A 12,548-nucleotide genomic window follows, 5' to 3' on the forward strand; every position below is an offset into this window, starting at 1 on the left:
GGGACAGGACAACTTCACCGCATCAAAGGGACGATGGACGGGGCCATGTACCGTCAAATCTTGGGTGAGAACCTCCTTCTCTCAGCCAGGGCATTGAAAATGGGTCGTGGATGGGTATTCCAGCATGACAATGACTCAAAACACACGGCCAAGGCAACAAAGGAGTGCCTCAAGAAGAAACACATTAAGGCCTAGCCAGTCTCCAGACCTTAATCCCATAGAAAATCTGTGGAGGGAGCTGAAGGTTCGAGTTGCCAAACGTCAGCCTCGAAACCTTAATGACTTGGAGAAAATCTGCAAAGAGGAGTGGGACAAAATCCCTCCTGAAATGTGTGCAAACCTGGTGGCCAACTACAAGAAACGTCTGACCTCTGTGATTGCCAATAAGGGTTTTGCCACCAAGTACTAAGTCATGTTTTGCAGAGGGGTCAAATACTTATTTCCCTCATTAAAATGCAAATCAATTTATAACATTTTTGACATGCGTTTTTCTGGATGTTTTGTTGTTATTCTGTCTCTCACTGTTCAAATAAACCTACCATTAAAATTATATAGTGATCATTTCTTTGTCAGTGGGCAAACGTACAAAATCAGCGGGGGATCAAATACTTTTTTCCCTCAATGTATATAACTTCCTTGTTGTAACAGTTCTCTCGCTGGTTCAGTAGTTCCACTGCTGGATTCTTTTTTCCACCTGAGGACGACCGCTTGTGTTGCGATCGAAACGTCGTGATATGTTATTTTTTGTTTTATTTATTTTTTCTATCTACATGACTTTACCGAAAGAACCAAAGAGTATAGAGGTATATTTATTTAAAGCACTTAAGCATCTATTCTACATGAGCTTCTCTGCACATTTCAAATCTGTCTGCTGCATTGCGTAACACATTTTGCAGCATCTGTGGGGTTCTTTATGTAACTGTCGCCCCTATACACGATCTCGTAAATTTTGCATATCTGTAACTCTCCGTTTGATAATACCTCTGACTTGATAAAGCCCAATGGAAAGTAATCCAAAGAACGTTAAATCCGGAGATGGAGCCGGCCAATGGCCTCTTGCCGCCGTGTCCAATCCAGTGATTTGTAAAACTTTCATTATTGAGGTACTCTCTACACGATGTTTGCGTACTGACAAGAAGCCCCCATCTTATTGAAAGGGTTACGACGATCACACGTTCTTGTACATTCATATTCATAGGGTCCTGTAAAGAACCATATATATACCACAAGTTTTACTACTCGGCTTCGCCCGGGACTTGGATTATTGTCTTGGATGAATCCACGGCCTACATGGAGGGTTGATGGGGGGGTGCGTGACGTCAGCAGGCACACTGCGCAATGCTGCCGCATGCGGGTGACATGACAGATGTGACGTCACCGCTCACTTGTGCAATATATTATATCCATCATCCCCCCCCCCAATTAAAGAAGTATATTGTAATACTTTTTGCATTGTGTGCAGTCTGGAAGCTACCCACATGCCAAAATTTAAGTTTGTTGCATGTCGGGAAGTATGCTAAACATTTAGAACAGACACACATAGTCACAGATTTCCCTTCTCTATATATAGATTAGTTCAATAAAATAGGGAGTTTATGGCCACCCTGTAGATCTCAATTTAGTAATTGAATACCAAAAAAGGGTTATACATTTTTCCAAGATAAGATTTTGTCTTTCTCCAAATGAAAAGAACTTCGATTTGGGATCGTGCAGTTAGACAAAATTAGAAATTATCGAGCTTTGTACAGAAACAAGACAGAAATAAGACTATGTTGGAGTCAGACAAATCAAATTATATGTAATGCTATAACTCAGAAGCTTTGGGAAGCGCTTAAGGGGAGGTGAATGTGGCCAGAATTGGGTGATCTGCAGCACAATTTTATGTACAAGCCAGAAAATAGTGACGAGTATTATTTATTCCATCCCTCTCTCTGTGCTGGTTGGGCAAGTATCAAGTCTACAGATTTTACCATTTGAGCCTTTTTTATTTGACAAGAGCCTGGTAAAAGGCAGGAACCATAAAAAAACTAAAACTACAAACTATGTCATCATGGGGCCTCCTTTGCCAGCACCAAAATATGAGAATATGTTTTCCCCTTTTTTCTGCCAACAAAACAGGTCTTAAGATGTTAAAACACAAAACTAAAACCTTTCACAAGGAATCACGTCTGTATTAACCACAATACTTGTGGTTAGAACAGAACTCCTCGCGTTCGACGCCCCGCAACTCCGTCATGATTTCCCACCTGCGCTGCTCGCCCGCCTCGCTCCGCTCTCCCTCTCAGCTTCTCCACTGCTAGCCTTCTCTCTCACTCTCCTAGCCTCTCCACTGCTAGCCTGTTCTCTCTCACTCACTCTCCTAGCCTCTCCACTGCTTGCCTGTTATCTCTCTCACTCTCCTGTACATATCCCCCTCCTCATTAACTCCTCATTCATTAAGCTGGCGACCTCCCGTCGCCTCACGCCTGTGGCTTCCGCCGCTATCGCCTCATTCTCCCGTCAAACTGGCGCCTGTTCCGCGCTTGCATTTGCAGCCAGCCAATCACCGCTATGCAACTTAATTGGCCGCCTGCATTTGCAGCCAGCCAATCACCGCTATGCATCTTAATTAGCCGTCCCCTTTCCATTGCTCTCTCGCTCTCCGCACCTGTCCGTCCTTATGCGACCTCACTGTCCGTAACTTGCACATGTGTGCACACCGCTTGCACCCCCCCCCCGCGCGCGTTATTCCACTACATATGCATTGTCTTTGAAACTGATTGGTCCACACCAGAGACAGCTTTCTTTTGAGCCTAGTCTCAAACGGTGTTAGACCAGAGGACGCCAAAAGGCCTTTTGGTGTCCTCTGGTCTAACACCGTTTCAAAGACAATGCATATATTATCAGAGTATGTTTTTTTGTTTGCATTCTGACCACAAGTATTGTGGTTAATGCAGACATGATTCCTTGTAAAAGGTTTCAGTTTGGTGTTTTAACATCTTAACACCTGATTTAAAGCTTTCGTGACTGTAGTAATTCATATTCTTGGTTCTTTCGGTAAAGTCACGTTGAAGGGAAACAATAAAAGAATAAAATATATATAAAACAATAAAATTCTCACGACGTTTCGACTGTAACACAGTCATCATCACCTGATGATCATCACCTGATGATGACTCTTTGTGTTACAGTCGAAACGTCGTGAGAATTTTATTGTTTTATATATTTAATTATTTTATTGCTTCCCTTCAACGTGACTTTACCGAAAGAACCAAGAATATCTTAACACCTGTTTTGTTGCCAGAAAAAATGGGAAAACCTATTCTCTTATAAACTATTTTTTATTTTTCCAGGTAAAGTCCACTGAACTATATAGCTTTTTCCGAAGAAACCTGGCCATAAATAAAAGCTCAACGAAGTGGCTTATCATATGGACATGTATAGCAGCTAAATACTCTAAATTATAATTTCTAAATGTGGAGGGAAAAACCGGAGGACCCGGAGAAAAATCCATGCAACCACGGGGAGAACATACAAACTGCAAATATACAGGCGTGAGGGTCGGGATCGAACCCACGACCTCCTGCATACGAGGCGAGGGAGTTAACATCTCGCCACCACTGCGCCGATGGAACAAAATTTGAACTCAGTCCTCCTCGATTCTGGGAAGGAGAGAAGATTGGGCTCACTACCCCACTCACGTAGGGACTTTGAGCAGGAGCGTAGGTTTTATATGGAGATGGGAACAATTAGAGCCTTCTTAACATTAGCTGTTAAGTGTTTAGAGCCCGGTGAAGGTCAAGTGTCAAGGACCCTGTCACCCCTTAATCAAGCACTGTGAACATCAGCAACTTTTCAAAATGTTATGATGCTTCAGCGGAAATGTAAAACGATTACTTAAAGGACTCAAATTATGTCATAATTGAATGCATTTAAATATTTTAACAGGTTTATTAAATGTTCCAGAGTATTTGTGGTAAATATTCCAATGTTTCATCTGTTATTTTATCCACATTTGTTTTTTTAATGTTACTTTGCACAGTTACATGCTGCATCCCATGTAGCAAGGCTATACATTGTAATTCCACTCGGGTCTGTTTCAAAAGAGACACCTGGTCTCAATCGCCTCTCCACCGTTCCGTGATTTATGATGCAATTGCTATTGCAAAGCGTGGCTCAGTATGTTTAACAGAATGGTGGAATTGTTTGACATCTCCCATTTCTCAGCCAGTGTGCCTTCCTATAGCTTTCATAACGTTTCCTCTATGGAGTCACCTCGTCAGCTATTAAAATTTATTTGCAAATTGTCAACATCACAATCGCAGGGTAGTCTTGTGCAGTAAACTAATGTCCATAGGCAGTAAAGCAGAAGCCATCAAGTGTATTTCACACGGGAACCATCTGTAGCCACCGGAGAGGAATACATTTTAATTGTTCCTTGCTAGAGTGTGGAATTGAAACAGACCCACCTACACAGGTGCCAAGCACACCACTATTACATTGTGCTTACATTTTCTTTCCCACTGAGCTTCCCATCTGCCCGGCTCTCTCTCTCACAGACACAAGCACACATGTACCCTTACAGGGGGCACCAACACCCAAGCTCTGTGCATTCAGATCAAAATGTCACCACTGTTTTATTCATTGTATATACGTTTGTTCAATCGGAGGGACGCAGGTGTTTTGGGCAACTGTGCATCTGCTCACCCTTTCAAATCCAAGCCCATATTGAGATTTTTTTAAAGCATTGGCAGTCCTTTATTTTGATTGTGTGTTTGAGCTCGTACGCAGTCATGCAAGTGCTTAATCCTTCTCAAGGGCATGGGAAAAGACATTTTATGTTTTGCATCTAGTTGCAGCAGACAACCGATTGCACGTAATAGCTGTCTGCAGGCCATGCAGGTTTGATTTTCTCAAGTGGCCAAACTGATGTGAATGTGCCAAGCTTACAACAAAGCACATCCACACAGATATCGTGAAAAAAAAACCTCACCAGTGTAAAATGGGATATCGCCAACGATGGTATCTTTAATTCTTGCTGAGAGATCAGCTGCAAAACAGCCTTTCCCTGCAAGGACGTCCAACATGTGAGGCGTTCACACTCCTCACAAACACCAATACCAGCTGCTTCTGCTAACATCCACCGCAATTAATTGCACCCCTCCCCCCTTTTAGGGAGTGTTTTGGCTGTGAGATGATCGTGTTGGTTATCCACAAGGAAGGCAGCCCACAATGCAATGGGCTAATTAATGAAGGGAAAGTGTAAATGGGCGGCTACACGCCTTCATTCGACTCCTGCTGCATTGCGCTGGATTATTGGCAAAAGCGCCGAGCGTTGGTGTTTGCGAGGTGTCTGGACATCTCACATGCTGTAAGCCCTTGCAGCGAGAGCCAGTTTTGCAGGCGACGTCACCAAGCAGCTTTTGCTGTGATTATGGATGGGGTTGATCTTATAACTTGAAAGCAACTGAAGGAAATTTTACATGGAGAGGTGGCTGATTGATTTCGGGTTCAGAGCACAGGGCCAGCGCTGCTAACATTCTGAGTTCAAATCCAGGCAGCCACCCCCGATTAAACTATGGTCTCAAGCGCAGCGAGTTGATCGTCTCACCCTGTTCACCTGACCACGTAAAAAAAAAGAAAATCCCAAAGCAATCAAAAACAAAAACTCAATTTGGCAAACTTCCAGGCACGAGACAAAAATATTGATTCTATTGCCAAATGGCAAATATGTCTCCAGCAGGACATATGGGGTAGTGCAGCACCCCTCGTGTGGATAACAGGACCCTTGAAGTGAGCTGTGAAATTCCCTTCCGCGGACCATTCTAAGGTCGCGTGATGCACTGCTTCACGAGAGTTTCGATAATTATAAACGCGTCTCGTGAGATCGATAGCACAACTGGAATAACGCTGGGATAACGACAACAGTCTGGTAAAGCAGGAGGATACAAAGAAAACGTAATAAACGAGAATAATGAACGTACCGTTATACACACCACCAACGAGAACATGCACGGGTTAGCTCCATGCTCAGTACCAAAAACACTCCTGTTGCATTGCCTTAACATGCGTTACATTTACTCAAATAGAATAAAGCATGAACACCTTTGATCTATTCAGTACAATACCATATGAGAACGATGCAATGGTATTTGGATTCAGAGTGTCCGCGTGCCTGTATGACAGAGTACAAACAGAGGAGAGATATTTTGTTTGTGCTACAAGGACAAATGCTTTATTTGGGGAGTGAGGTGATTGACACCATGAGAAAGCGAGAAAACCACATTGCAGCTTGGATTCGTGAAGTGTTTAAATGCGAGTGCATCTCAAGACACCGTGCACAGACGGGAGACATATGCACATTATGGCATCATGAGGAAGAATATAAATTTGCTTTGAGGTAAAGGAGGAGGTCAGAAACAGGAGGATGTGAGGGGAAGAAGATAATGCAAATTGCAAATGAAGACACTGGATAGAGGGAGAGGAGGAGGAGAAGATGAAGGCCAGGCGCACATCTAAGGCTTCTGGATGACAGTTACGTCTGCCAGGGTATCCTTTTTGATGCTGTCGGAGCAAAAAGAGTCACGCGCTGCAAGATGGACAATGAGAGATGTAAAATGATTATCACCTTCTACACTCCACACATTACTTCAGGCCAGAGTGTGGAATTCAAAAACAGGCATATAAACAATACGAGTGTCCAAGTGTTCCCTTCACAGCAACACATTCGTTTGGCATCAATAAAACAAAAACCCATCCGCGCGCAAGAATCTCAGTAATCGGCACAACTGCACATCGCCGCGTTGCAATATCCTCCGTCTTCATTGAACACAAACGATGTGCAAAATTCGCAAACACTTTGAGAGCACGTACGAAACATCACGAGGGGTGTAGATTTTGAGCTCGTGATCTATACCGAGTGATTATTTGCTGGCAATGATATATTAAATATGAATGCGATGATAGAGTGCATGGCCAACGAGGCACAATGGGGACCACCCCCAGGTGATGTTCGAAATTATTTTAATGAGGAAACGGGCTGACAGGTATAGGGAGTCGTGTTTAGTTCTCGACGCGTGGCGTTTTAGCAAACAGCAAAAGAAAACTGTGGCTTGAGCGGCAGGAGCGAGCCACTGATCGGCTCACCCACCACAGCCGCCCAGTTGCGAGCCTCATTTTTATAACGTGCGGCAAATCATAACGATCAAAAGACAAAAAGAGTTACGGTAGTGGGTATCATTTGGAAGTTGCAGCCATTATACAGTAGGACTGTATAATAATTTTTGCCATGTTTTATGTGAAAAACCTCAAGAATTGGTGGCGGGTTTAATGATATTTATATTTACGTGATCTAACCCAAAACCTCCATTATGGATATTGGTTGCGAAAGCCTACGTGTTAAATTGTATAAGAATATAATTTCTTATTTGTACTTGAAGTGAAGTGTGCATTTAGTAATGTAAGGCCGCAGTAATGTATGTGAATGGAGATGTGAATCATTACTCTTAGTAGCGTGGCAGGGTTGCACACACTTTGATTTAACAATCCTATCTGAAATGTATAAGAATTTATACATATTATGTACTGAGTGCAGTAATGAAATTGGCTTAAGTGCTCGATAAAATATGAACGTGAGGAAGATTTAAGTGACGAGTATCAATGCATTCTCCACGATAAGTGAAACGCGCTTGCGATACGCATACAGTTATAAGCGTCAACGCTAAGCCTGCGCAGCATGAAAGGGGGAGTCGAGGCAGGGCCAAAATCCATGCCCGATTGCGGCAACTCCGTTTACAACAAAGTGCGCTGCTGTCCACCAAGGTGGCGGCGGTGTGTGTGCGTGTGGGCGTTCGGAGCACACGTTGCGCTGCCCACGCTGCGACTCTGTCGCGCTGGAGAACACGTAACACAAACACGTGCGTCGGGATATGGCTCGGAAAGGAGCAACCTCGTGGAGCTGCCGAATAAGCCCATGCGAGCACTGGGATGTTTGTGCGAACACATCTGAAGAATAATTGTTCCTCTGAGAAGTTGCGGAGAGTTTATTCGGTTGGCTCTGCAGTTTCATGCGCTCGCTTTGAAAATGCGCATGGATGGATATTTCGCTACAGGTCAGAAGGACGCCAGTAGGCTCGGTGCTCGGAATGCTGGGCTCTGTTGGATTTGACAATAACCTTTAGTCAAGGACAGTAGGGTAGTGAGGCAATTGGTGGCTCTTCTACAAATTAGAGTCAGGTTATGACATTAGCAAATGATTGCATTAAGGCAGGGTTTTACGGGAGCAAAGAAACCCATATATCAAGTGTTGACCAATTTTTATTGGCTGGAAGTGAATGAGGAAGGTCCAGACATACTGTCAATCACGTGATCCATGTCAAGAGATGGTTGCAAAGGGGAAAGTGGCAAAAGGCCCATGGGGGAGGGCCCATAAATGACCCATCATTCCGATATGTAGCAATAAACACTGTGAGACCTTTTACCAATGACCATTCAAAAACGCCGCTATATTACGACAGTGACAGACTATGCCGCACGGTATCCCAAGGCAGTGGCTCTCTTGACTATAGCAACAGTGCAGGTCACCGAAGCACTTGTGGGAAATTTGCTCCACTTGGTGGACGTCAGGAGATATTGTCTCCAATTTTCATCTCAGCGGACAGTTAAGGTCAGCTGTTTCATATCCAAACAGCAAATACATACATCTTATCACCCAAATGTAATAGATTATTCAAGGTTTAATGAGCATCAGCCGTTGCCTATCTCCAGCTGCATGAAGACTCCCGACTAAGTCACCACCCTACACGGCCCTGTGATGCCAAATTAATCTTGCCCCAGCACTTGAAGTTATCTCAAAATCCCATCTTCGTGGTGGCCATACTTTCAGGTATGTTCTCTCCTTACAGAGGAAAAATGTGTGTGCGTTCCCGTATGAATGTAGATATGCACGTGTTAATGTGTGTCTGTGTGTTAGGGGAGCAGCCGTGTAGTGGTTAGCATGCTGCGCTACGAACCTGGCGACCCGAGTTCGATTCCTGCTCACAGCCAACCCTCGTGATAATTATCTGACCCAGATCTGGGCCTCCCAGAGGTCGACACAGCCTCAAATGAGAACCTGTTGCAATGGGTAAACACTGCCTCTAGGGAAACAAAGGCGGCCGGGCGTGGTGCTGGCCACCCACCTCTTCGTGTGCTGCTCCGGCCTTCAGAGGTGCTCGCTAACAGCATTTGTTCCAACAGTCTATTACAGGCTACACGGGGGATCTTTGTATTTTTGTCTGTGTATGTGTAAATGTGGGGAGCGGTATTGTAGTGGTTAGTGCGCTGTACTATGAACCCGGTGACCTGAGTTCGATTCCCACTCATGGCCAACACCAGTGACGATTATCTGAACCAATCCTGAGGCTCCCCTAGATCGACTCAGCTTTAAATGAGGACCGAGTGTGATGTTTAAACATCAGCACTGGGGAGACAAAGATGGCCGACCATGGTGCTGACCACACAACCCCTCGTGTACCGTCTTGGCATTCATCCATGCTCACTAACAGCACTTGCCCCAAAAGTCTGTTGAAGCTATCTGGGACATTTAAATTTTTTCGAGTGTGTACGTCTGGATTTGGCAGTGCAATGGTTCAAGCACAGCTCTTTGAACCCCGTGAATTAATATTCGTAATCGGGTATGGTGGCTGTTTGTGAAAGTGTGGCCTAAATTGTAATTTAGACCATTGGCTTAAAGAGTTGAGAAAAACATGTGTGGCCAGAAAATGTGTGATGACCACATTTTCTTAACTCCCTGAGTTGATGGTCTCAATGACAAAATAGGTTACACATTCAGTTTTGTTGAGCTGGTGGTCTGGATAAGCCCAATAGGTGCTGTAAAAGCAATGCTGTGCACCTTTGCGTGTTGTTAAATATATGTTGCCATACTGCATGCATACACGAATTAAGGTATAACAGAAGCGTATTAAAGGAAATGTAATGAAGCACCTGAGTGACTTTGTAGATGGACAGGGCCTGGGCCATGGATTCGCCATGAGACAGGATGAGCTCCAGCGTGCCATCTCCATCAAAATCCGTCGCCACTCCACCTGGCCCACAGCAAAATAACTGTTACCTTAGCAATCATCACTGTTAACATCATCAACAACAGTGGTATATTTTACAAAAAAATGAATTGCCATTTGAACGCATTTATTTACTGATGAATGAAAGTCCATTAATGTTGATATGAGCGCTTACCAGCGTGGCGTTGTAGTTAATCTCACTGCAATGTGTGCCGTGATTTAATTAGAGTAGATTCCATCTGCCATTTAATGACCCCCTCAAATATGTTTTAACAAGAGAGGCAAACATCTTTGGCTGTACCAGTACCTGCCAAAAACACGCATGTTCAAGTACTGGGGGTGGGGGGGGAAGTTTTCTTCTCACATTATAAGTATTTAACAACACGAGTGCGGTTTCATGGGTTGCGCTGCGTGTTAAGCATTTCTTCTCTCAAGCTCTTCACCACGCACCACCTCTTCATCTACTTCAACTCCTGCAAGCTGCCTGGCGCTCACCACAGTCTGCTGGATGGATGCGCTCGGCTAGCAAAGTCTCACAAGGGAGGGAACATCGTGGGAGTCTTTGGCGGTACCAAGCTTGTGATCATCTGCAAAGACCGGTCTCGCTATGGCCGGCATTGAAACTAAACTTTGGTTTTGTTTTACCAGGTAAGGCCCACTGCAGAAGTGACCTGGCTATCACAAATGATAGTTCAACGAAGTGGCTTATCATGTGGACATTTTTCGCAGCCAAATGCTCTAAAGTTTAAATGCACGTTTCTAAATGTGAAGGGAAAACCGGAGGACACAGATAAACAATCCATGCGACCAATATGCAGGCGTCGGTCAGGATCGAACCCACGACCTCCTGTATATCAGGCGAGGTAGTTAACATCTCGCCACCATGGCGCCCCATGCGGAGCTCCACCTTACTACCCTGATGTCCCCAAGCTCTGTGGCTGCAGTTGTCACCAGGAGGGGGGTTAACTGCGATATTGGGATCTTTGCAGATTCTCCAGTAAGCGAGCCATATCCTCCCTCTAAGCGCTCAATCCCAGACAGCTTGGGTACGGCTAAAGCATACTTGATTGTAATGCACTGGATCCCAGATAGGCGAAGCATTTAGAGCGATTGTCAGTTTTGCCCTGATCAGCCTTGAAGCTGCATATTTTCACAGGCATTTGGTCGGATGCCTTTTGAAAGACCAAAACAACCCTTTCCCCACAACCACCATAAAATGTCGAAAAAAATCGACAACAAATAACCTCCCGCAGCTAACGCAGCTGGACAGATAACTGGTGTCCTCCTCTGATGGTCAGTTTTAGAATTGATATTCTCTGGATATGGCTGTACATACCATATAGACTAGTGGTAACCTCATTAATCAGCATTTATGTGGGCACTGACATTCACAAAAAAACATTTACCATCTTCGGATCATGAAAAGGAATATTGCTAAAGGTGTCGAGAATAAGATGCATTCCTGTTCGGAGAATGCATCTTGTTTACGATGCTGTGGACACACGACCAATTAAGGGTACCCATATTTAATCTCAGCAGAAATTGGAAGATGAAATACACAAGAGTTCTGCGAAATCCATCATGTAACTATGATTTCATGCGCATCAAAAATGGGGGCCTGTTTAAGTACTATTCTGGTTACATTTGAAAGAAAATTATACCTCCAAGTTAGGTATTGTTATATGTCAGTGTCATTACATTTTACAATGTCCTAGATTGCAAGGATGCCTTTATTATGCGAGACAGTTATATAACTACTCTGCCATAAAAGTCACAAAAAGATGGTATCATTATTGGACAAAAGAGTTTGAATGCGCACCCTTTCAAAATGAAATTTCCTCATTTCTGAGGATTTCTCATATTCAAGTGACAATAATTTAGATTATATACCACACATGAACATACCATCAATTAAAATTGCTGTAATAATTAATTTGTTTATGCCATCCCTGAAAGCATTATTATTTCATCCTCTGGCCATCATCCCTTCTCACAATGTGGGCTGCCCAAGCTTACTTTTCCTAACTGCCAATAAGAGGTCTCGAACCTGTGTTCCTCTTCATGTCAGATTGTATTCAATGCTTTCATGAGTTCATGTATTCGATGCATTTGTCCAGCTAAGAAGAAATGCACTGATTGAAAAAAAAAATCTTCTTGAGGCACAATGTTACTTTGATTTTCTATATCAAATGTTATTTTCCTAATGTAATGTTCAATCTTATCACAAACCGCTTTCGACAACTGAAATCATTGCCCCTTATTTGTGTTTTCTAGTTGCGTCCCTCCAAAAATTATTTACTTTTTGCTTCATCTAGAAATTAGCAAGACACACACGGTTTGCATTTAATTACGCAGCATTCATTCCATTAAAAAAATTAACCTACGTATTTAAAAATGAATCAGGGGGTCTAAAATTAAATATTTTTATAAGATAATATACATATATAAAATTAAGCAGTCACATATGAAGCATGAGCTCCTCTCATTGCGCTGTTAAATCTAGGGGCA

General features: G+C 43.5%; 1 protein-coding gene across 7 annotated transcripts in view; it reads right to left on the bottom strand.

Annotated features, from left to right (window-relative positions):
* Window positions 1-12,548, bottom strand: part of CRTAC1 (cartilage acidic protein 1) — a 695,955-nt gene that overhangs the window by 205,368 nt on the left and 478,039 nt on the right. For all 7 annotated transcript variants that reach the window (XM_076066243.1, XM_032952553.2, XM_076066244.1 and 4 more), the window contains exon 10: window positions 9,964-10,064. In XM_076066243.1, the coding sequence (XP_075922358.1) occupies window positions 9,964-10,064 (101 nt within the window). The remainder of the gene's footprint in view (window positions 1-9,963; window positions 10,065-12,548) is intronic.

This window comes from Petromyzon marinus, chromosome 11 (genome assembly GCF_048934315.1).
Source record: "Petromyzon marinus isolate PM22_M1 ecotype Great Lakes invasive population chromosome 11, UKy_Petmar_22M1.pri1.0, whole genome shotgun sequence".
NCBI classification, from domain to species: Eukaryota; Metazoa; Chordata; class Hyperoartia; order Petromyzontiformes; family Petromyzontidae; genus Petromyzon; species Petromyzon marinus.